Genomic DNA, 25,606 nt, shown 5'->3' with positions numbered 1-25,606 from the left:
CAGCTCAGGTCCCTCAACATTGTCAATGGAATATCTGACCCCGACAATGGATGGTCACACGAGTTTGAATCTCCCTCTCAAACCGAGGCGTTCATCAATGGCATATAACATAAATCTTCTTCCTAGTCATGTTGTAGCTGTGAAGTTTACCACCACTCTGGACTATGGAGAATTAAACCCGCTTGGATTATGTGACTGTTTGCAAGCTAACTAACAATAACTAATTTATTAACTGCTACTGTAGTACTGTAGCTAGCATAACAGTTAAGTGAATAATATGGTGAGCTAGCCCACTCAGTTTTCTTATATTATTTGTAGATAGCTGTCCATTGAACATTGGATGTCATGTTTAAGTTTATTTATGTTATGTTGATAATTTTCTTCTATTGGATTACATAAAACACTGTAAAATGTTTTCTTTAACCTTTATTTGACTAATCTTGTCAGTTAAGAACACATTTTTATTTACAATGACGGCCTAGGAACAGGGGGTTAACTGCCTTATTCAGGGGCAGAACGACAGATTTTTACCTTGTCCGCTTGGGGATTCAATCTAGCAACCTTTTGGTTACTGGCCCAACACTCTAACCACTAGGCTACTTGCTGCCCCAAAATGCTGATGATGATGTTTAGCTCCATGTCAATGGACACATCGGGACCTTATTCATTCATCCTGCATTACCGAGAAGCATCGGGACTACATTATATGAAGACTTAAGTTTCCATCATATCCTTGGACTAAAATGATTGACACTCATGTGCAAGCCTGACTTCTACATCATGTGCTAGGGCCTTTGGGTAATGTAGCACATATTCAAGGGTATATATTTTTCTCACATAGCCTGTTAATTTCTGATCTTTGATACTTTTTTTGGTTTATAAACTTATCATGGTATACTACGTTAATGCTATATGTATGGGCCATTTTGTTACATGGTAGCTACTAGCTATTTTGGACTGTCCATACTTTAACGTTAGCGTTAGCCAGGCTTCACTGACTAGCATTACTGTTTTAGGTGGAGCTATTGTTTGCTACTTTCAAACGAATACTACGTGATACAGTATTTCACATATCATCTTGCTAGATATGTGTTTTGTTGTGATATTTCACATAACATCTTGCAAGATGGGCCTTTTGTTTTGTTCGTGAGGAGTAATGGCAGAGAGACGGTAGGAGACACTGTTTTATTTAGGGTCGCTTAGGTTAGACTGCTCCCTTTACTGGATCAGTCATCCACCAGGCTACACTCTACGGTTAGGGGGATGTTGGAGAGGAAGCGATGGGTGTCTCGGTTAGGGAGACAAGGGAATGGTGTTCAGTGTTTTACTGTTAGGATAGATTTATGTTTGTTTGTTCCAACAGATCTTTACATCTTTTTCTCACTATAAAATATTCATGCAGTCCTTGTAGTTACTAAACATATTCTAGATATGCCTTTATGCTATAGCTTATTCCATGTTTACATCTTCGGTTAAATTACTTCAAATGTCAACCTTAATTTTACTTTGGGGAATGTCTGTAGAGTTTGTAAACTATCCAAGCTTTAAAACAGGTTATTACTAGGCTTAAACAACTTCATTCATCTATTGTGTTCCTACAAGAAACTCACGTGTTGAAGGACGAGCTACTTAAAGTACGCAGGAGATGGCGAGGGCAAGTAAAAGCATCCTGTTTCTCCTCTCATTCTCGTGGTGTTATGGTTTTAATTCACAAAATTGTTCCGTTTCAAGTGGAAAATATTATAACTGATACAGCAGTTAGATTTTGAACAGGGAACTCTTTTGAATGGGCGTATTAATCTGGTTAATGTTGATGGTCCTAATGATGCTATTCCCAAATTCTTTAGGAATGTATTTCTATTGATAGCCTCCGTTCCTGATAAAGTCATAATAGAAGGGGGTTTTAATTGCACTCTTGCTCCTCATCTAGATTGCTCCTCTGGTTTAGACACTTCCCACTCGCAGAGTAGAAAGACATTACAGCATTTCATTACTAAAATAAATCTATTTTAATTAACCTTGGAGGACTCAGAACATGAGTAAAAGGGAGTCTTCATGTTAAAAGTAGTATAGACTACTTTTTAGTTTATTGCTCGCTCATTGCTTCCCAATGTAGCAGGACGTGGATATGATAGTATTGTTTTGAGTGACCATTCTCCTGTGTCATTATTCTATAGGGATACAAAACTAGTAAAAGGATCCTCTAGATGGTGTTTGCATCCCAGATGGTTACAGGACCCAGACTTCTTACATTACGTTGGAGTGCATATAGATGTATATTTTACATTGCACACTGACCAAACGTCAGTGAGTACCAGATGGGAGGCTTTCAAAGGCCATATTTGGTGGCAAATTATAAGTTTTACCAGTTTCAAATCAAATCAATTACTGAAAATGAGAGCGATGGACAGTGATGGACAGCAAAATCAGAGAATTGGAGAGGGAAGCTTTTTTGGATACCTCAGTAGAAGTAAACAAAGAATTATTTACTCTTAAACCTCAGTATGAAGAACTTTCCACCTCAAAGGCTGCAAACAGCCTAACGTGAAAAACATGGTAAATTGCTGGCCTGGTGCATTAAGAAGTTAAATTCAGACAAAGCCATTAATTGAATTCTAATTTCCAAGGACAATTATCAATGGATCCTGTAGAAATAAACCAAACATTTGCTTGCTAATAGAACACACTTTACAACTCTGAATCTTAACTTAACTAATCAGACATCATTTTTGGATGGTCTTGATTTTCCCTCTATTTCAGAAGACACAAAATTGGATCTGGAAAGGAATTGAATGGTGTTGAAATATATGATGCTATTTCCAATATGAAGAGAGGTAAAGCAGCAGGTCCAGATGATTCTCCTAGTAGATATTTAAGGACAAACTTCCAGGTCCACTTTTGGATATGTATGCTGAATCCTCTCAGCAAGGTTGTTTCCACCTCTCTCTAAGGAGTGCTTTAATCACTCCTATTCAGAAGCCTGATAAATCCCCAACAAAATGTGAAAGTTACAAACTGATTTCTCTTCTGAACTCCGACTCAAAAATTATTGCTAAAGAGTTAGCCAGGAGATTGGATAGAGTGCTCTCATTTCTAACACACAAAGACCAAAATGACTTCGTGAAAAACCGTCAAGGTTTTCACAATGTGAGGAGAGTACTAAACATAGTGCACATGTGAAGGGTCCCTTGATACTGTCATACTCTCACATGATGCAGAGAAGGCATTCGATAGAGTTGAGTGGTCTTATTTATTTGAAGTGCTTAATTAAGAGAGTTGGGTTTGGGAACTACTTCCGTAAATGGATTAAGATATTATATTCCGACCCCACTGCAGAAGTTGCCACTAACAACTTGATTTCACAACCTTTTATGATTTTTCGGGGTACGAGACAAGGATGTCCGGCCAGTCCAATACTCTTTATTTTAGCTATAGAACCCTTTGTCATTGCAGTAAGGTCCCACCCGTCAATTAGTGGAATTAAAACATTGGATTGGATTCTGAACATGTATGCTGATGATACCCTCTTATTCTTAACAGATCTTAAGAATTCTCTCTCTTCCCTCTCCAATATAATTAATACCTTTGGTCAGTTTTCTGGGTTTAAAGTAATACAACTTTAAACCTCTTCTATCCTTTTCCTCAACAAGCAAGAGAGACTGAATCCAGTTGTACAGCATCGATTTGTGAATACAGAACAATGTTTCACATATCTTGGTATTAAAATCACACCAGAAATTGTCTCCTTGACTTCAACAAATTATGAACCCATGGTAACGAGTGTAACAGAATCCATCAACAGATGGACATCATTGTCTAAATAAATATCATTAAGATAAATATATTCTGTCCAAATTTCTTTATTTATTTCAATCAATTCCTCTGGCTCCACCACCTTTATTTTTTGACAAAGATCTGAAAGATACTCTCAAATTTGATCTGAAGCAACAGAAAACCAAGGCTTAGACTTTCTCTTCTTTATTTGCCCTATGACAGAGGGGGGTTGCAACTTCCACACCTACAGTGGTATTACTGGGCTGCACAACTTAGGGCTGCAATGTTTTGGTTCTCCAAGAAACCATACTTACCCAGGCTGCAGACTGAAATGCTGTCCACAAAAGGCTTAACTCTGTATGGATATTTGTACTCTGCTCCCTTTAAGAAGCTAAAGAAGAATACTACTAATCCCTTTGTTAAAAACATCCTAACTATGTGGCCTGAAGTACAGCAATATCTGAAAAAAACTGTATTATCCAGTTTTACACCAATTTGGGGCAATAACAATTTCACACCTAATAAAAATGACTTGGGGTTTAAAGAATGGCCAAGAAATTGTATTGTTAAAGTAATGGATTTATTAAATTAAAAAGGGCTCATGTCGTTTGAAGAAATAAATGAAAGATTTAGCTTACCACAAAAGCCTTTTTCCAAATACTTACAATTGAGAAGATTTATTTTTTTCCAGTCTAAAACAATCTTCCCTACAACGTCCTTTGACCACTTTAGAAACTATCTCTGTTAGTGTGTGTTATGGGAGAGTCATTATATGGGAAAATGGTAGATACTCATAAACTCTGATAGTAAGAGACTTCAGTGGAAACAGCATATGCAGGAAGATATTTCAGCAGAGGACAGGGGTAGGATATGCTCTAGAGTTCAGATACAGACAATAAACACCTGCCTGAGATTGTTGCAATACAATTTGATAATGAGAACATATATCACCTGCTAAGCTCCACATATTTGACCCTAATATCCCAGACCTGTGTTAAATGTGACATGCATTTAGGCACCTTGTATCATTGCCTGTGGGAATGTGCTGAAATACAAAAGTTTTGGAGCTCAGTACTGCACTATATCTCTGAGATTACCTCTACCCCAATATCATTAATCCCTAAACTTTGCATCCTAAATCTTTACCCAGGGAATTTCTCTTTACATAGGAAAGAGACCAAAATGGTTGATCTCTGTCTATTACAAGCTAGACTTTCAATTGCTCTGCACTGAAAGTATGTCAGTTCACCCTCACTTGGTCATTGGTTAAAATAATTCATGTCAATCCTGCTCTTGAAAAATGTACTTATATAGTGAAAAAGAAAGCCCCAGTTTCATGATATTTGGGATCTGTTTTGTGACTTTTTGCAAACCAGTGATATTTTAGAAGAATTGGAAGGTGAATATTAGGTGAATATTGGCTATAGTCGAAGCGTAATCTGAATTATCTACGACTGAATATAATACTTTTTATGGATTTTTATTAGTAGAAATGTGTCTGTGAATGTTTGGTTGTTATGCTTTTGTCTCTTTGGGTTGGTGGGGTATGTGTGGAAATAAAGAAATCCATGTATTTCTGTAATTGTTGATTTGGAACTAATAAATATGTGTTCAAAAAAGTGTTTTAAGAAGAGCCTCTGTGGAATAGAAAACAGTGGAATGTTGCCCCTTATTCCATACAAAATGTTGGCTAAGCAAACAGGTATCCAAACCAAAGAATTTATAGTAAGATTACAATCTAAAAGTAACTCACCAAACTACTTTGATGGCCCTTGGTCTTTCCTTTTCTTCCTAATGTTCTGAACAGGGCGTGAATGCAGCAGGAAATACGGTGGTGAATAAAGTCAACTGGAAAGAGGATGTTTGCTGCATCCTGAGAAGTTCAGCGTCGGCCACGAGCTCTTAAACAGCTCCTCTCAGCTTTCTCCATGTAGCTTCTGTACGACCGCGTCTCATCTACTCACTGAACTTGGAGAACTGAACTTTCTCTCCTCTGCATATTCTTTCATGTCAGCCCACACAATAACCTGGCTTTTCTTTCAGCAGGGTGAGTGGGTGGTTGTATGTCACACCACCTCAGAGGAACACAACACAGGCAGGCTGCTGCAATGGCTGGTTCAGCTCTGAAGTCACTCCCTCCGAATAAAGAGCTGGCCTTGTTACTCAACAACTACAGCTACAGTGTTAGGTAACATCCCAATCAGTTCACAGTGTAGCGGTATCATACAGTTCACAGTGTGGTGGTATCATACAGTTCACAGTGAGGTGGTATCATACAGTTCACAGTGTGGTGGTATCATACAGTTCACAGTGAGGTGGTATCATACAGTTCACAGTGTGGTGGTATCATACAGTTCACAGTGAGGTGGTATCATACAGTTCACAGTGTGGTGGTATCATACAGTTCACAGTGAGGTGGTATCATACAGTTCACAGTGAGGTGGTATCATACAGTTCACAGTGAGGTGGTATCATACAGTTCACAGTGAGGTGGTATCATACAGTTCACAGTGAGGTGGTATCATACAGTTCACAGTGAGGTGGTATCATACAGTTCACAGTGAGGTGGAATCATACAGTTCACAGTGTGGTGGTATCATACAGTTCACAGTGAGGTGGTATCATACTGTTCACAGTAAGGTGGTATCATACAGTTCACAGTGAGGTGGCAGCATACAGTTCACAGTGTGGTGGTATCATACAGTTCACAGTACGTGGTATCATACAGTTCACAGTGTGGTGGTGTCATACATTTCACAGTGTGGTGGTATCATAAAGTTCCCAGTGTGGTGGTATCATACTGTTCACAGTGTGGTGGTATCATACAGTTCACATTGAGGTGGTATCATACAGTTCACAGTGAGGTGGTATCATACAGTTCACAGTGAGGTGGTATCATACAGTTCACAGTGTGGTGGTATCATACAGTTCACAGTGTGGTGGTATCATACAGTTCACAGTGCGGTGGTATCATACAGTTCACAGTGCGGTGGTATCATACAGTTCACAGTGCGGTGGTATCATACAGTTCACAGTACGGTGATATACAGTTCACTGCGAGTTTGTATCTTTCAGGACATACAGTATATCCCCAACCTCTTGGGTCTGAGAGGCTAGAGAAGAGATGTTGGGAGGCATAGTGGAGATTAGATTATTTTTCACAGAAAGAGGATGAGTGAGGCCGCAGGCCAGCCAAAGAGCCTCTCCCTCTGAGCGGTTGAGTGTCAGCCAAACCACCGCTGCATCGTTTCGCAGAGAGAAAATGTGTACCCTACAAAACCACTGACTTTCCTCAAACCTCAAGTTCAAATGGATCTCAGTCAAGCCAAGGACAAGGACAGGCCAGGTCACACACAGACGACCTGGCTATAATTGGATTTCCCGCACACAACCTCCCCTTCTCTGACTGACTGACAGAGAGAGGGGCACTTGACATGCAACACTCCCTCAGCCCTACAGTGGAGTCAAAGGTTGTTCTGGACGCCTAAGGCACATGCACATTACTGACTCAAGGGGCAGTGTGACTCTATTGGCAAATCCCTCAACTTTTACACGTATAGTACAGTGAATCAGCACTCTACGGGGCACAACATAACTTAAATCAAGTCACCTTATTGAAGTCATTTTCATTAATAAATGCATACATATACTACTCACACTGAGTGAACATCTGGCCATGGAATAGTTAATACAGGAGAAACTGGGGGAGGTGAAGGGGTGTGAATGATTGGCCCAGGGTGAGTCGGATAAATCTCTTTATTTTACAGGGTAGCAGCAGGTTTGTGTCCCCTCAGATAGAACATGTTCTGTCCCTCAGCCTCCTGCTGGCCGGTTCAGCTGGGGAGAAGGACAAGTAGCAGCAGCCTTCCAAAAGCAGAACCAGCATCTGATGGTCTGGGCTGGGTGAACATTATAAACAGAACTACAAACACACTGACAGGAATTATAGTGTGTACACTGTGATTGGCTTAGAAGCGTGTGAGTCCCATAGCCAATCAATACAAATGATGGTGTACAGTAAATGTTTGTTCTGTGGCTGTGTTTGATATTGGAATTGAAGGTTCACTGTACCTAACCAACCACAGCATGATTTGATCATAACAATAGCATATTTTTCCTGGATTCGGGTTAGCGCACAGCGTCCTTGGAAACATCGAGGCCTGGCATCATGATTTATCTCTGTTGTGATCCTGAGGATAGCCTTGGCATGGCGGAAAACAACAATACGTTCCTTGAAAGAATGTGGTGTGTGTGTGATGTCTATTCGCCTACCCACATGGTCCTATCAATGTACTGTACATACTGCAGCTGCAGCTCCATGTTTTTGTTTTAGATCAGAGTGGTTTATTCAGAACTGACCCTGGCAGTCAGATATCTTCACTTTTTGTTTCTTTACCTTCACCACTGTTCCCCATTCTCCAGCCTTGCCTGTTACCATACAGGGGTCTGGCCCAAACTCAGCAGCAGCCCATTTCTCAACGGAACAAACAGAGAAGCTCAGGTCAGTCTAGATTCTGAGATCACGGCCAGCTCCAACTTTAATCAGCCCTTTCATCTCCTCTACGAGGCAGTAAATCTCCTCTCCAGCTCAACCTGAGACCAACTCGTAAAGGATTTGCAGGCACACCGCAGCCAGAACTGTCTATCTCTCCCTGGAGCAGAGTGAGTGAGCCCTGGGTTATAGGGGCTATCTGGCTTATACATATGCACACAGACAGACTGAGGTCAGGGGTCACCTGAAAAATGTCTCACTTTGTGGATCAATCCAGATAGTGTCATCGATACAGAATAAACACTGATTAAGTAGCGTGTCACTGAAGGATGGAGCACTGTCTGGGGCAAGGGTCAACAGACAGTCAGGGAGACTAACAGGTCAGCACAAAGAAACATAGGTTTATTTAAAACATGTACAATATCCATGGAACAACAATTAGCCAAGTAGTTCAGTCAGTGAGCAGAAATGAAGTGGTCATTCACTCATGTAATCTCCATGAAAAGAGATGATAGAGTGGCATATCCTCCCATCTGAAGTAAAGGACAGACCTGTCTTTTCATAACAGAACAGGACAAAGACCTTTGAGTAATCCTGAAATCTCCCCCTCTAGCCGGCCACAACCAGTCAACCAGTGGCCTTAAGATAGACACAATGGGGCTGCAGTCCTGTCCTGTAGCAGTCAGCACAGTGCAGGCAGAATGGGTCCCTAAGAACTAAAGCTTTTATAGTGTTCTGTTAGCTTTCATCCATGTCCCCACATCAGTGTCTAGAATTACAGCAGCAGCCACAATCGGATAGCCCAGGGTCCAGCTGTAGTGTGTGTACTTAATGCCACAGGATCCCCTGCTCAAATCAAATGTTATTGGTCACATACACATATTTAGCAGATGTTATTGCGAGTGTAGCGAAATGCTTGTGTCCCTAACTCCAACAGTGCAGTAGTGTCTAACAATTCACAACAATACAGACAAACCTAAAAGTAAAATACATATATAAATATTAGGACGTGCAATGTTATGAAGAAGACACTACACCTCAGGGCTCTCTTCAGTACCTCTCTGCCTCCCTCTCTCACCATCTCTCCCTCCCTCCTTCTCTCTCTCTCTCACCCTCCTTCCCTCGCTTTGCTGAGCCAGACAGTCCTCTACCCTTGTTGCTCCTCTTCACCTCCACTGTGTATCCCATAGTGCCAGAATGGAGGTTGTTATGGAAACCAGTGGCTAATTTATTCTCTTTGCCTTTGTCTAGATTTTACCTTCACTAACCTCACCAGCTTTATGGGGATGAAATACTAGACCAATATTAGATAACCTTCAAATGTCAAGGGATGGACGCAGCCTTTTCAGTTCTAATTAACACCCCCCTCGCACCCCGACCCACTTCCTCCACCCAGGCCCAGACATATTCTATCTGCCTGCTCAGAGCGTGTCTAAAGAGGGGGGCTGTGTTTCATGCTGTCCCGCGCTGCTGGGTTGCTCTGGTCTACAGTGTCACATAAAGACATCCTTCAGTGATTTCAAAAAAACTTTTACTGTTAAAAAGTAGAATTACAGTTACTTTCACACACTAAAGGGTAAAAACAATGTTTGAGCAAAATATATATATATATATATATTTATTTTTACACAACTGCATACTTCAAGGAGTAGGGCATTCAATGAGTTGGTCTGATGGGAATCCATGATGTCATTGGACTCCCCGTTGCTTAAGGAACATTAAAGGAGCAATAGAGAACAAAAGATGAAAGCCCCCCCCCCACTTGTGCTATGTAATGATTTGCCTGGACAACCTATTGAGATGTGCCTTTTGTTAAGTAAATCAGGTGTTAAATGAGGTGAAAAGGAGACTGGAGTGCCACTTTAAGACTCTGCCACACAGGATCTAACTCACAGCCAGGGCTGTCTGGGCCTATATCTCTCAACTAGAGACAAGCTTTGTTGTTGTGTTGGGTGGTTTATATCACCCTAAACAGAAGCCTTCCCATCACTCCATCTCTGTGAGATGTGTGTATGTTTTATTATGTCTCTGCCCACAGCTTTCTGGGCTAATCACATGAATTGATGCTGTGGAACTTCTACCTTCACTTTCTGTGTTATCTGAGATCAAGCTAGCCCTATCAGCAGTCTGACTGTTGTGTTTCAGTAGTGAGTGCAAGGTGCTGTGGGGAGGAGGAAGGCCCAAGCCCCGGATAACATCTAGAGGGGGCCAGAGTGAAGCTGCAATGCAGTGACTCAACAGGGCTTGAGGGATATGACAGACAGTAGCAGAGAGGCTAGTGCTAACATGTGCTGCTCACGGATTAGATCTCAGCTGACCTGCTTACCATGACAGACGCTTGAGCTGGGACACTATTTCAGAGTGAAGTAGTCTCAGTCAGTCAGGGGGGTGATAGCAGCACAGTACTCGAGTAGCTTTGAAGAGCGACCCCTAAGTGTCTTATTTTACAAAACATAACCCTTTCTTTTAGATTGTGTGATATGAACAAAGGAAAATGTAGTATTTAGTATTTATTAGGACTCCTATTAGCTGCTGCCAAGGTAAACTAGTCCTCAATATAAAGCATAGCACTGGAGCATTAAGGGATGTGTGTCTGTACCTGTATGCAGAGCGGCCTTCCCTCCCTGTATGGTAAGGCTGGTGTTCCTCTATGATGTTGTGAATGAGTGGCGAGGAGGGCAGGCGGGTGCGGGCCGGGTGGGGAAGGGTGCCCATGTGGCTGTACATGTCCCAGGAGCGGGCTGGGCCCTGGGCAGGGGCTGGGGACCCTTTCTTCCTCCTTGGCAGAGTGCCGTGGATGGAGACACTGTGGTATCCGGCTGGGGGCAGCTCTGGTACTGCAGGCCTGGAGCTCAGCAGGTCCATGGAGGAGGCCAGGGGACACTGCCTGCTGCCCACGCCCATGTGCATATTCCTGGGCAGACTGGCAAACTTCCCCTCTGCCATCATCCTCAGCTCTAAGAGGGAAGAAAGAGAGAGAGAGACACACATCAGAACAGATGGCAGGAGGAGTGGACTGAGGACCTACTTCCACCTAGAGGTTATATAAGGCTGGTTATTGCAGACGACTGTGTTTTCTCCTTGTTGTGACAATATCACAGAGACATGGTGTCTGGGACAGTAAACAGGTGCTGCTGATCCACAAGATGGGTGGCAACATTTACGTGCGTGCCTTTCCTCTTAAGCTGTCAGCATAGTACAGCACAGTGACAATGGCATTGCTACTGGATATGTTAAGATCATGTTATATACGTAAGTAGATTGAAATGATGCCAATGGCACAGAGACCACCATCCTTCATTTATCCAAGTCATAGTTCCACTGATGATCCCTCCCTCTCCATACAACCACCCAGAGAGAGAGGAACAGCAAGGAGCATGGAGACACAACTCCAGGCTATCAGTGAACCACCAGCCAGTCTGACTCTGACAACACAACAGCAGATAGGGATCTCTTGTTCTCGGTCTTCTCCAAAAACATGTTTACCTCAGTTTGGACCACTACGCCTCTAATTGGACAATGAAATAAAGACTTCTTTCTAAGCCGAGAAGCTTTTCTGCTCAGCTTTCTGCTTTTATCTGTTGCCTCCAGCCAACTCCTTAACATGTTTAACAAGCAGAGAAACCAAATGCCCTCCTCAGCAGAGAGGGGATGACGTCACTTGTTGTTGCTGCTGCTGTTTCCTCACCTGCTCCTCAAAGAGCAGCAGCACAGGATTATTCATGACCTGTTTCATTTCCTAAACTTGACGTGGCATGTGAAGGTTGAGTGAGTGTAAAACAAAATGGTATGTCAAATCATCTCAGGGTTTAGCTGTAATTTAGGTTGTTTGATTATCATACTGTAAGGGGTCAACTGAGGATAAAGCCTGTGGTCTTCATTCAAATGCAATTGTGTGGTGATGGAAGATAAAGAACACCTTTGGTTAAGATCGCCTGGCACTTTGATCATTTCTTAAAAAACAGCCTAGACAAGACTGGTCACCATCCTTCACTGTGTTTTTGCTGGTGACCAGCCTTAACTGTGTTTTTGCTGCTGACTTCGCTGTGTTTTTGCTGGTGCCTTCACTGTGCTTTTGCTGGTGACCAGCCTTCACTGTGTTTTTGCTGGTGACCCGCCTTCACTGTGTTTTTGCTGGTGCCTTCACTGTGTTTTTGCTGGTGCCTTCACTGTGTTTTTGCTGGTGCCTTCACTGTGTTTTGCTGGTGCCTTCACTGTGTTTTTGCTGGTGCCTTCACTGTGTTTTTGCTGGTGCCTTCACTGTGTTTTTGCTGGTTACCAGTCTTCACTGTGTTTAGGACACCGGTGACCAGCATGGTATGCTGGTGACCAGTCTATTCTGGTATGCTGGTCACCAGCAAAACCAGCATCAAAGTGCATCATTATTTAAGACAGAACATTACATATACTATAATAAGGTCTTACTTTTCAGGTTCTAGTATCCCCCTAATACAGTAGCCACATCAGGCCTGCAAGTCACATCAGGCTGGCTTGCAAGTGGATTTTTAATTCCTGTTGGAATCCAGACAGAATGGGGAATATATAACAATTGTAACTTTTATTCACCCACAATCTGTATTCATAATTACTGCCTGGGTTAGAAAGATGAATAATTAGACCACCTAAACCATCTAAACTGGAACAACCATTTCAGTAACAGGTACAATAAGTCCAACTAACAGATTGGATTAGTTTATAAACATGTACGTTATTTATCGTTGTGTAGCATAAGATTTATTAATCAATCAATTTACATGCAAAAACACAAAAAAATGTGAAACAAACCATTCCAAAAAATCTAACTGCATTAGAGAATTCTGGGAAATATGATAATGATGGGCATGGTTTTGCCAGGCCAGCTTGACCAGTTAGACTATTGTGGGCCAGCATAGATCGGCATGGTCACTAGCATACCATCATAAACTGGTCACCAGCATCACCAGCTTGACCAGCTGGTCGGCCAACCTAACCAGCTAGACCATGCTGGTCAGACCAGCTTGACCAGCTTGAAATGTTACTGTTTTTTTCATCAGGGTTTGCTTTACACATTCATGTATGGATGTGAACCTCTGTGTGATTAAAAAAGCAGAGTAGTGCAGAATACGTGTAAAACAATGGGCGGTGGGTTGAGGGAGCAGCAGTCCTATAGGAACACCCCCTTGGGGAGGATGGGGACAAGGAGAGGTGGAGAATCAACTGACCCAGACAACAGCTGAATGTGACCACGCTCTGACCCTATTAACTAGCGCTATTCAACACACATACACACACGGTCACCGTGATCCCAGCACACACACACACACACACACACACACACACACACACACACACACACACACACACACACACACACACACACACACACACACACACACACACACACACACACACACACACACACACACACACACACACACAAGGCCTGGTGCTGCTTTCAGAGCCTTTGTCCTCTTTCTGCTTTGTGAAATGTAATCTGAGCCAGCGCTGGTGTCAGTGTTTAGGTCTGGTATTAACTCTGTGACCTGTCTCTAACTGAGAGGGGGAGATTAAGGCCCTGCTTCACATCCCTAAAATGGTTCATCCTCCCCACAGGGATTGCAGTGCAACCAGATATGTTCTTCTATGGGGAGATGCTTCGCTGTTTAACCCACTGGCCGAGTGCCAGGAGGGCAGCAGAAGGGAGGACTACTCTGTAGCATGGGAGGAATTCCCCACCATCACGAGTACTGCTGACTGACTGACTGATGGGAGAGTACCATAATCTGCCCTGTGATGACAGCACATTTCCAAATACACAGACACACTCATTCCTATCATGCAAATGCAATTAAAATAGTAGTACAACATAGTCCTGCAATTGACGTATGCTAAGATCTCCCTTCTCTCTGTTCTATGTCCCCTTACTCAGCATAGCAGCATCAAGGAGATGATAGAATGCCAGTAGTGTAGACAAAAATGGAGCTACTTATTCTGGGAAATAACCATGGTTAACAACAGGTTTCAATCTCAAGAGAATTTAGGGCATTTCAGGGTCAAATTGGATCAGAAACATTTTTAATCCACCTACTGTGTTCCAGGTGTATTGTGAGACTAAAGATCAGATCAGAGTACCGGCTTTCACAGAGTGATTTGGTACGGTTAGCTATCCAGAATCAAAAACTCCACTATATTTTTTTAAAGTCTCCCAGAAATTGCTTAACACCTCTAATATCATGTCGATCACATGTCCTGACGTGGATCTCAAATCACCACAGATGTTTATTCCCCTGCTCTGTGTCCAGACTCATCATGTGGGCTCAGTCACTGAGCACGTTCCACTTACTCATCATCATCATCAACATCATACCACAGAACAAACACAAATTACAGTCTATGGGGGTGTGACAAATCACACAACTCACCCAGAGAGGAAGAGGCGAAGCGAGAGGTTTTACTCTGCCTAAAATCTGTCCACGAAAATAACCCCACGAAATGAGCAATTTTTGTATGGCGGTCAATGAGGGAGTGTGGAATTTGTTAAAAAAAATAATAATAATTAACCCATAACTACAAAGCAAAATCAGGTTCTGCTAAATTTTTGCAAAACCGTGGGATGGTGCCAGGTTTCCTTCAGATGTGACGTTTGGCATTCAGGCCAAAGAGTTCAATCTTGGTTTCATCAAACCAGAGCATCTAGTTTCTCTTGGTCTGAGAGTCCCTTAGGTGCCTTTTGGCAAACTCCAAGCGGGCTGTCATGTGCCTTTTTCTGAGGAGTGGCTTCCGTCTGGACACCATACCATAAAGGCCTGATTGGTGGAGTGCTGCAGAGATGGTTGTCCTTCTGAAAGGTTGTCCCACCTCCATAAAGGACCTCTGGAGCTCTGTCAGAGTGACCATCGGGTTCTCGGTCACCTTCCTGACCAAGGCCCTTCTCCCCTGATTGCTCAGTTTGGCCAGGCGGCCAGCTCTAGGAAGAGTCTTGGTGGTTCCAAACTTCTTCCATTTAAGAATGATGGTGGCTACTGTGTTCCTGGGGACCTTCAATAATGCAGAAATGTTTTGTAACCTTCCCCAGATCAGTGCCTTGACACAATCCATAATCAGAGCTCTACTGACAATTCCTACAACTTCATGACTTGGTTACGGCTCTGACATGCACTGTCAACTGTGGGACCTTATATCGACAGGTGTGTGCCTTACCAAATCATGTCCAATCAATTGAATCTACCACAGGTGGACTCCAATCAAGTTGTAGAAACATCTAAAATATGACCAATGGAAACAGGATGCACCTGAGCTCTATTTCGAGTCTCATAGCAAAGGGTCTGAATACGTATGTAATTAAGGTATTTCAGTTGAATTTGCTAAAAATAAAAAAAAACAAGTCAGAATACTTTCCCAAATGCACTGTATTTCTTTTGTTAGAGCGGTCACTTGACTATCTTGTCAATATAATAAACTATCTTTGACTCAAACACCCGACCTTAACCAACAGCACCCACCTAGTGCTAAGCAGCCATTTTGTGCCAGACCACTCTTCAGTGGCCAGGTGAGGATTCCTATAGAAGCCAGTGAAACTGGTGGGGCTGGGGCAAGGGGTTAATTGGCTGGTGCCTGAGGGCTTAGGGCTGGTCAGTGTGTGGAGGCTTGCTGTTGACCTCAGAAAAAGCAGAATGAGAAACCAGCAGTGAGTCAGTGTGGCCAAAACCAGGCACATCTGTTCCCACTCAAGGAATGCTGTTTGATAATTACTTCCCTGTGGTGACTCTGTTGCACGTGCTGGAAGACAAAGGGTTAACTCTGTCTGGGCTCATTAAGACAACATCAATATTCAATATTCTGATAAAATAAATGATTCATGTGAAATACTAGAAGAGGTGACAAGGTTATGGCTGTTATTTGAACTGAGGTGTGAGTGTAGAAAATCGCCACCGTCCCTCTTCTTTTGTCTCCTCTCTGCCTCATGATGTCACTCCGCTTTACCTCACACTGTTTCACTTCCTTTCTCTCTTTTGTCTGTCTACCTCTCACAAGCACAATGGTCTTTCTCTGGCTCTCTCCATCTCTGTCTCTGTCCTCTCATCACTTTAACTGCTGCCCACTGCTGACATCATCCCATGCATATTTCACACACACACACACACACACACACACACACACACACACACACACACACACACACACACACACACACACACACACACACACACACACACACACACACACACACACACACACACACGTTAAAGTTCTGGCTCATGGAACTTGTCATTAGCTCATGTCAACAAACACAAATATTGTCTTTATTTTACTGTACTTATAGTAGGAGCATTGTGTCCTGCACTAGTCCCACAGCATCTACAAATCTGTGACCTAATAGTGAGCAATGACAAAATTGGCCTTGATCAGAAAGATATGCGAGTCAAAATATAAAGAAAATGAAACTATAAAACATCAAAACTAAAACTTATTAAAGAAGTTACTGAAAAGTGGAGGAAGAGAATATTCCAGTGCATTTCAAAACCAACTGGCCAGTATAATCAGAGTTATGTTGTTTTCTCCAGCCTTCCCCCACACTCACTCCTCCATGTGAATCTAGTGAATAATGCAAGTCCCCTTTAATGAATTCAAACCTGCGTTGAGTGGACAAAAGGCCAGAGAGCGGCTGTGGGCCACGAGAGTACTCTGCAAAATAAAACCTCTAAAACATTTGGCACTATAGGGCTGACTGCTATGCCCATCCAGCTTCTCCCATCCATCCCATATCTGACAATGGAAACAGGCAGTTCTGAGGGAGACAAAACAGTTTGGTCTAGTCTAGTTTAGAATATCAGCCTGTTGTACTCCGTGAACATTTGGGCTGACCATACATCCCTCCCCCCATCAGACCCATCACACCCAGGGCTTCTCTCTCCCCGCATTAACGCTGGTCCTCCACTCAGTACACAAATCACAGTGAATCAGGCTGGATACAGGCTCTGAGCCGGCTTTCAGGGTTTCTATAGCAGGGTGTCCAGCTTGCATCTTATCTAGTTTACAGGAAGGAACAGGAAGCTGTGGAGAAAGGATCTGACTTGTGAATAGCTCACATGCCCAACCAGCTGAGGTGTGGAGGCAACAGGCAGGGCAGGGAGATCCGGATGTCTTTCAGCTGGGGCTCTAAAAGCAGCAGCCAACAGACACTTCACAGCTCTAGGGACCTATAAAATCTGTTTAATTTTTGCCTGATTTCATTTTTCCCTCTTATAATCATACTTATTTTTTTATATAGAAAAACAACACAATTGGATGTTCTAAGTCCACAACAATGTTTCAACCACATCGGGGGACCATTTTTGACGTCTGGGAAGAATCTAATAGATGTTGTGAGCACCAGCAATAGACCATTGTTTGGTTATCAGTGTTTCTGTAACCCTCATCTCATTGCAGAGTTTGCAAAACAAATGGCCACTGGGATTAATGCAAAGTTAACATGTAATTGAGAAGGTTTTTGGGAAAACCTTCTTCTGGTTAAGATGGAATCATTAGCATCATCGCTAGCGGCTACACAAAGTGTAGACATACACGTGCACCACACACACACACATAGACAGGGGCATTCCTGTGCCGTTTCACAATGTTGCAGGAAAATACGAATCACTGATACATTTTGTTCGTGACTTATGATTAACTTGGGCCAATTAATGCATTTTCTAATAAGTTCAATAGATTTAGTTGATTTCCTACTACTAAATCCAATACATTTTTAAATATTGTTGTATTCAGTTTTAATGTCTGGATTCTGTCCACATTCTCTGCTACGCAGATTTTATAAGGCCCTACAGCTCCAGCTCTGTCACATGCTGCAGGCCTGGCCCCTCATTACCCAGACAGCAAAGCAGACACACAGGGAAAGCTAATGAGTGGCACAGGAAAACAACGCCACAAATAAAAATCATGCAGGGAAATGAAGAGGGATAAAATTAACCAGAGGAAACTGATTGAGTGAGGTTGCCCTTCCTCTCTCACCGCAAACTGGAGAGAGTGGATGGACGGAAAACTGAGGACAAACATGCTTGCACACAAACATTAGCATAAACATACACACACACACCAGTGCATTGCTGAAGCATCCCCTGGCCAGTCTTTCTCTCCAGATCTCTGAAATGAACAATGAGCCCAACTGTCACATGACACTTGTTTGGGCCCTTCTTTTGTTGAGAAAGGGGGGTGTTTGATATTAACTCAGATCTTCCTCTCCTCCTCATCAGAGAGAAAGACAGCTACAGAGAGCGAAGAAGCAAGAGAGAGAGAGAGAGAGAAAGAAACCCGCTGAGTCTTAGTTTATGGGCTGCATGGCTGGTCTGTGTGTGACATATTAATCGCTAGTTATTAAAGCCCACAGCGGTGGCTGCCACTCCATTCCTCACCAACAAGACCAGCTACTGTCATCTCTCTCCTACACACACAGCATCTTAGGTGGCCTATTTCCCAAAGGAAAAGTCTCAGAAAGCAAAGTTCTTGAAAGACATCGATTCAGTAGTCGAAATGCTTATCTTATGATATTGTGTAAAATAAAGAACAAAACGTTTTAGGAAATATTTGTAAAAGTTTGACCTTGTTAGTGAGAAAAGGCTGCAAAAACTGAATTGACTGAAGTAACTCGATTAAAAACAATACTGAGAGTTTCCTGTTGTTGTGAAGACGTGTAAAGTCTGAATAAATCAACGTTCTTTGAAGTCGTAAACATACTAGAGAGATAGCTACTGCCCACACCTCTGTAACTCCTATCAGCATTTAGATACAACACTACACTCCAACACTCCCTGTGACTTCTATTCAGTATCATTTCCAGAATTCCTTACCTGTCTATTTAAAGTTGCACTTGTTTTAAAAAAGAGCAGAGATTTCCTCCTCACTTTACTTGAGTAGAGTTCCTCCTGAGCTGTAGCACTACAGAGTCCAAGGCATAGTAGACTGACTGACCAGCACAAAGACTCACACAGACAGGCAACAACAAGACCAGCGTGCAGAAACAAATTCCTCTCTCTCTCTCTCTCTCTCTCTCTCTCTCTCTCTCTCTCTCTCTCTCTCTCTCTCTCTCTCTCTCTCTCTCTCTCTCTCTCTCTCTCTCTCTCTCTCTCTCTCTCTCTCTCTCTCTCTCTCTCTCTCTCTCTCTCTCTCTCTCTCTCTCTCTCTCTCTCTCTCTCTCTCTCTCTCTCTCTCTCTCTCTCTCTCTCTCTCTCTCTCTCTCTCTCTCTCTCTCGGCCTCCCACAGTGGCTGTGTTGCCCTCCTATTCCCCTCTGTAGTATGACATCTATCTCTCAATTCAATTCAAGGGGCTTCAGTGGCATGGGACACAAAATCAGCAAAAAAAGAAACGTCCTCTCACTATCAGCTGCGTTTATTTTCAGCAAACTTAAAGTGTAAATATTTGTATGAACACAACAAGGTTGAACAACTGAGACATACACTGAACAAGTTCCACAGACATGTGACTAACATAAATGGAAATATGTGTCCCTGGACAAAGGAGGGGGGGGGGGTTCAAAATCAAAAGTAACAGTCAGTATCTGGTGTGGCCACCAGCTGCATTAAGTACTGCAGTGCATCTCCTCCTCATGGACTGCACCAGATTTGCCAGTTATTGCTGTGAGATGTTACCCCACTCTTCCACAAAGGCACCTGCAAGTTCCCGGACATTTCTGTGGGGAATGATCCAGCAGGTTCCAGACTTGCTCAATGGGATTGAGATCTGGGCTCTTTGCTGGCTATGTCAGAACACTGATATTCCTGTCTTGCAGGAAATCACGCACAGAACGAGCAATATGGCTGGTGGCATTGTCATTCTGGAGGGTCATGTCAGGATGAACCTGCAGGAAGGGTAACCACATGAGGGAAGAGGATATCTTCCCTGTAACGTACAGTATTGAGATGGCTGCATTGACAACAAGCTCAGTCCGATGATGCTGTGACACACCGCCCCAGACCATGACGGACCCTCCACCTCCAAATCGATCCCGCTCCAGAGTACAGGCCTTGATGTAACGCTCATTTCTTCGATGACAAGCGATAAACGAATTCGACCATCACCCCTGGTGAAACAAAACTGCAACTCGTCAGTGAAGAGCACTTTTTGCAGTCCTGTCTGGTCCAGTGAGGGTGGGTTTGTGCCCACAGGCAACGTTGTTGCCGGTGATGTCTGGTGAGGACCTGCCTTACAACAGGCCTACAAGACCTCGGTCCAGCCTCTCTCAGCCTATTGCGGACAGTCTGAGCACTTATGGAGGGAATGTGCGTTCCTGGTGTAACTCGGGCAGTTTTTGTTGCCATCCTGTACCTGTCCTGCAGCTGTGATGTTCGGTTGTATCGATCCTGTGCAGGTGTTGTTACAAGTGGTCTGCCACTGCGAGGACGATCAGCTGTCCATCCTGTCTCCCTGTAGCACTGTCTTAGGCGTCTCACAGTACGGACATTGCAATTTATTGGCCTGGCCACTTCTACAGTCCTCATGCCTCCTTACAGCATGCACAAGGCATGTTAACGCAGATAAGCAGAGACCCTGGGCATCTTTCTTTTGGTGTTTTTCAGAGTCAGTAGAAAGTGTGAAGTTATTTTGATTTTTACATATTATCTTGGAAAGACAAGATCCTGAAAAAGGGATGTTTCTTTTTTTGCTGAGTTTATGTTAACATTGCCAAAGTAAGTGAAGTAGATAATATACAAATGTGAAAAAACTATAAAAATGAACAGTAAACATCACACTCTCAGAAGTTCCAAAAGAATAAAGATATTACAAATGTCATATTATGTATATATACAGTGTTGTAACAATGTGCAAATGGTTAAAGTACAAAAGGGAAAATAAATAAACATAAATATGGGTTGTATTTACAATGGTGTTTGTTCTTCACTGGTTGCCCTTTTCTTGTGGTAACAGGTCACACATCTTGCTGCTGTAATGGCACACTGGTATTTCACCCAGTAGATATGGGAGTTTATCAAAATTGTGTTTGTTCTCGAATTCTTTGTGGATCTGTGTCATCTGAGGGAAACATGTGTCTCTAATATGGTCATACATTTGGCAGGAGGTTAGGAAGAGCAGCTCAGTTTCCACCTCATTTTGTGGGCAGTGTGAACATAGCCTGTCTTCTCTTGAGATCCAGGTCCGCATACGGCAACCTTTCTCAATAACAAGGCTATGCTCACTGAGTCTGTACATAGTCAAAGCTTTCCTTAACTTCTCTAGGGTAGGGGGCAGCACTGGGAATTATGGATGAAAAGCATACCCAAATTAAACTGCCTGCTACTCAGCCATAAAAGCTTAGGTTTGGATAGAAAACAGTTTCTAAGACTCTGGCGGCTCAGGACAGACGCGAGACTCTGGCGGCTCAGGACAGACTGGCGGCTCTGGCGGCTCAGGACAGACTGGCGGCTCTGGCGGCTCAGGACAGACTGGCGGCTCTGGCGGCTCAGGACAGACGGGAGACTCTGGCGGCTCAGGACAGACGGGAGACTCTGGCGGCTCAGGACAGACGGGAGACTCTGGCGGCTCAGGACAGACGGGAGACTCTGGCGGCTCAGGACAGACGGGAGACTCTGGCGGCTCTGGACAGACGGGGAGCACTGTAGGCCTGGTGCGTGGTGCCGGCACCTTTGATTGCTGCTGCTGTCCGTTACCACACTGCTTGGTCCATTGTTGGTGGGTTATTCTGTCACGATCGTCGTATGGAGGGGACCAAAGCGCAGCGTGGTGTGAATACATTCTTCTTTATTGAAATGAAGAACAAGAAGAACACTTAAACAAAAAAACAATGAAGACGAACGTGACCGCTATATCAACAATGTGCAAACGTGCAACATAACATAGACAATAACCCACGAAATACTCAAAGAAGATGGCTGCCTAAATATGGTTCCCAATCAGAGACAACGATAAACACCTGCCTCTAATTGAGAACCAATTTAGGCAACCATAGACCAACATAAACACCTAGATGAAATCCACCCCATAAATCTACAAAAAACCCTAGACAGTATAAATACCCTAGAAAGAGACAAAAACACACATATCATCCATGTCACACCCTGACCTAACCAAAATAATAAATAAAAACAAAGAATACTAAGGTCAGGGCGCGACACATATATGTATTGTGTAACATGAAGTCCTATGAGTGTCCTCTGATGAAGATCCACAAAGGTTAGTGATTCATTTTATCTCTATTTCTGCTTTTTGTGACTCCTCTCTTTGACTGGAAAAAGGGCTGTGTTTTTCCGTGACTTGGCTCTGACCTAACATAATCATTTGGTGTGCTTTCGTCATAAAGCCTTTTTGAAATCGGACACTGCCTGGATTTACAACAAGTGTATCTTTAAAATGGTGTAAAATACTTGTATGTTTGAGGAATTTTAATTGTGGGATTTCTGTTGTTTTGAATTTGGCGCCCTGCAGTTTCACTGGCTGTTGACGAGGTGAGAGGCTAGCGTACTCTAGAGAGGTTAAGTTTGGGTCAGTCACAATGGTCAGGTATTCAGCCACTGTGTACTCTCTGTTTAGGGCCAAATAGCATTCTGTTTTTCTGTTAATTCTTTCCAATGTGTCAAGTAATTATCTTTTTGTTTTCTCATGATTTGGTTGGGTCTAATTGTGTTGCTGTCCTGGTACTCTGTGGGGTCTGTTTGTGTTTGTGAACAGAGCCCCAGGACCAGCTTGCTTAGGGGACTCTTCTCCAGGTCATCTCTCTGTAGTTGATGGCTTTGTTATGGAAGGTTTGGGAATTGCTTCCTTTTAGGTGGTTGTAGAATTTAATTGCTCTTTTCAGGATTTTGATAATTAGCAGGTATCTGCCTAATTCTGCTCTGCATGCATTATCTGGTGTTTTACGTTGTACACAGATAATATTTTGTGGAATGATACATGCAGAGTCTCAATTTAGTGTCTGTCCCATTTTGTGAAATCTTGGTTGGTGAGATGACCCAAGACCTCACAACCATAAAGGGCAATGGGTTCTATAACTGATTCAAGTATTTTTTTGCCAGATCCTAATTGGTACGTCAAATTTTATATTCCTTTTGATGGCATATAATGCCATTCTTGCCTTGTCTCTCAGATCATTCCCAGCTTTGTGGAAGTTACCTGTGGCGCTGATGTTTAGGCCAAGGTATGTATTGTGTTTGTGTGCTCTAGGGCAATGGTGTCTAGATAGAATTTGTATTTGTGTTCCTGGCAACTGGACCATTTTTGGAACACCATTATTTTGGTCATACTGAGATTTACTGTCAGGGTCCAGGTCTGGCAGAATCTGTACCGAAGATCTAGGTGCTGCTGTAGGCCCTCCTTGGTTGGTGACAGAAGCACCAGATCATCAGCAAACAGTAGACATTTGACTTCATATTCTAGTAGGGTGAGGCCGGGTGCTGTTCTATTGCCCTCGTCAATTCATTGATATATGTGTTGAAGAGGGTCGGGCTTAAGCTACATCCCTGTCTCAACCCACAGCCCTGTGGGAAGAAATGTGTGTGTTATTTGCCTATTTTAACTGCACACCTTGTTGTTTGTGTACATGGATTTTATAATGTTGTATGTTTTTCCCCCAACACCATTTTTCATCAATTTGTATAGCAGACCTCATGCCAAATTGAGTCAAATGCTTTTTTTTAAATCAGCAATGCATGTGAAGACTTTGCCTTTGCCTTTGTTTTGGTTTGTTTGTCAATTAGGGTGTGCAGGGTGAATACGTCGTCTGTTGTACGATAATTTGGTAAAAAGCCCATTTGATATTTGCTCAGTACATTGTTTTCACTGAGGAAATGTACAGGTCTGCTGTTAATGATAATGCAGCAAATTTTCCCAAGGTTGCTGTTGATGCATATCCCACAGTAGTTATTTGGGTCAAATTTGTCTCCACTTTTGTGGATTGGGGTGATCAGTCCTCTTTCTCTCTGAAAACACACACACACACACACACGCACACACACGCCCCTGCTCATCCACACACACCGCCCCATAGGGGAGTGATTTATGGCTTCCCAGCCACACCCTCTGGGTTGGGTGGAGAAAGCAGAGTTGTCTCCTGACCGGCCCCGGCCCCGGCCTCTGCCCCTGACCTCCCACCATCCTCCTTCTCACCCTCCATCCTCCCCCTCACCCCCTATCCTCCCACTGCCCCACAGCACTGAAAACTTCCCTCTCCTCTTCCCCCCTCTTTCCCTACTCTCCTCTTTCAGCAAAGCCCAGGATAGAGGACAGAGCAGCCTAACCCTCCCAACAACAGCCTTTGTTACTGCCCAGTTTCACTCCACATTATGTCATGGCAGCTAGAAACAAAAAGGTGATAAATATCTTTTAATGTTCTTTGAACAAGAGGTTACTGTCACTTGTCATTATACAGACAGTGCAACAGTGGGCCTATGATGTGCAATCTGGTCACATCTCTGAAAACATTAAAATAATTTGTATACAATTTTAAGGTAGCTAGTATCGTGTCTTGTAACAGAGGAAGTTGTGTTTGTCTTGACTGTGGTACTGAATACACTTTCCCCTGTCTTTGTCCTCTAAATATTCCACATTGTCTTCTAAATATAACACACACCCCAGTGTGTGTGTTTTTGTGTGTGTTCCTTCCTGGCTCACCCTGGCAGGGGATACCAGTACCGTGGCCCCATGATTGAGAGCACAGGTCAAATCAAATCAAACTTTGTCACATGCACCGAATACAACAAGTGTAGACCTTACCGTGAAATGCTTACTACAAGCTCTTAACTTCCTTGGGACTGAGGAGCAGTATTGAGTAGCTTGGATAATAAGGTGCCCAGAGTAAACTGCCTGCTACCCAGGCCCAAAAGCTAGAATATGTATGTAATTGGTAGATTTGGATAGAAAACACTCATAAGTTTCTAAAACTGTTTGAATGATGTATGTGAGTATAACAGAACTCATATGGCAGGCAAAAACCTGAGAAAAAATCAAAACAGGAAGTGGGAAATCTGAGGTTTGTAGTTTTTCAAGTCATTGCCTATCGAATATACAGTGTCTATGGGGTCATATTGCTCTTCCTAAGGCTTCTACTAGATGTGAAGGGGGAGAGAAAGAGAGCTGTTTCAACCAGGTGTCTGGCAGAGTGCCATGACCTTATCACGCACGTTCCTGTGAGAGGTAGCTGCATTCCATTGCATTTCTAAAGACAAAGGAATTCTCCAGTTGGAACATTATTGAAGATTTATGTTAAGAACATCCTACAGATTGATTCTATACATCGTTTGACATGTTTCTAAGAACTGTAATAGAGATTTTTTGACATTTCGTCTGAACAAGTGATCGCGCATTATGCATTTGGATTACTGGCTAAACGCGCAAACAAAAAGGAGGCATTTGGACA

At 43.0% G+C, this 25,606-nt stretch overlaps 1 protein-coding gene across 2 annotated transcripts in view; it reads right to left on the bottom strand.

The window, feature by feature from the left end:
• LOC135556424 (breast cancer anti-estrogen resistance protein 3-like) overlaps nt 1–19,251 on the bottom strand; it is a 53,862-nt gene extending 34,611 nt beyond the window's left edge. Inside the window, exons 1-2 of one of the 2 annotated variants that reach the window (XM_064989624.1) lie at nt 19,090–19,251; nt 10,866–11,223 (exon numbers count right to left, since the gene is read on the bottom strand). In XM_064989624.1, coding sequence (XP_064845696.1) covers nt 10,866–11,215 — 350 coding nt within the window. In that variant the 5' untranslated portion in view covers nt 11,216–11,223; nt 19,090–19,251. Of the gene's footprint in view, nt 1–5,527; nt 5,907–10,865; nt 11,224–19,089 lie in introns of those variants that run through there. The other variant, XM_064989626.1, reaches the window with a different exon arrangement.
• Nucleotides 19,252–25,606: the final 6,355 nt, after the last annotated feature.

Source organism: Oncorhynchus masou, chromosome 15 (assembly GCF_036934945.1).
Source record: "Oncorhynchus masou masou isolate Uvic2021 chromosome 15, UVic_Omas_1.1, whole genome shotgun sequence".
NCBI lineage: Eukaryota > Metazoa > Chordata > Actinopteri > Salmoniformes > Salmonidae > Oncorhynchus > Oncorhynchus masou.
Note: the sequence above shows the minus strand (reverse complement) of the source record. Positions and strands in the feature narration are given on the sequence as shown.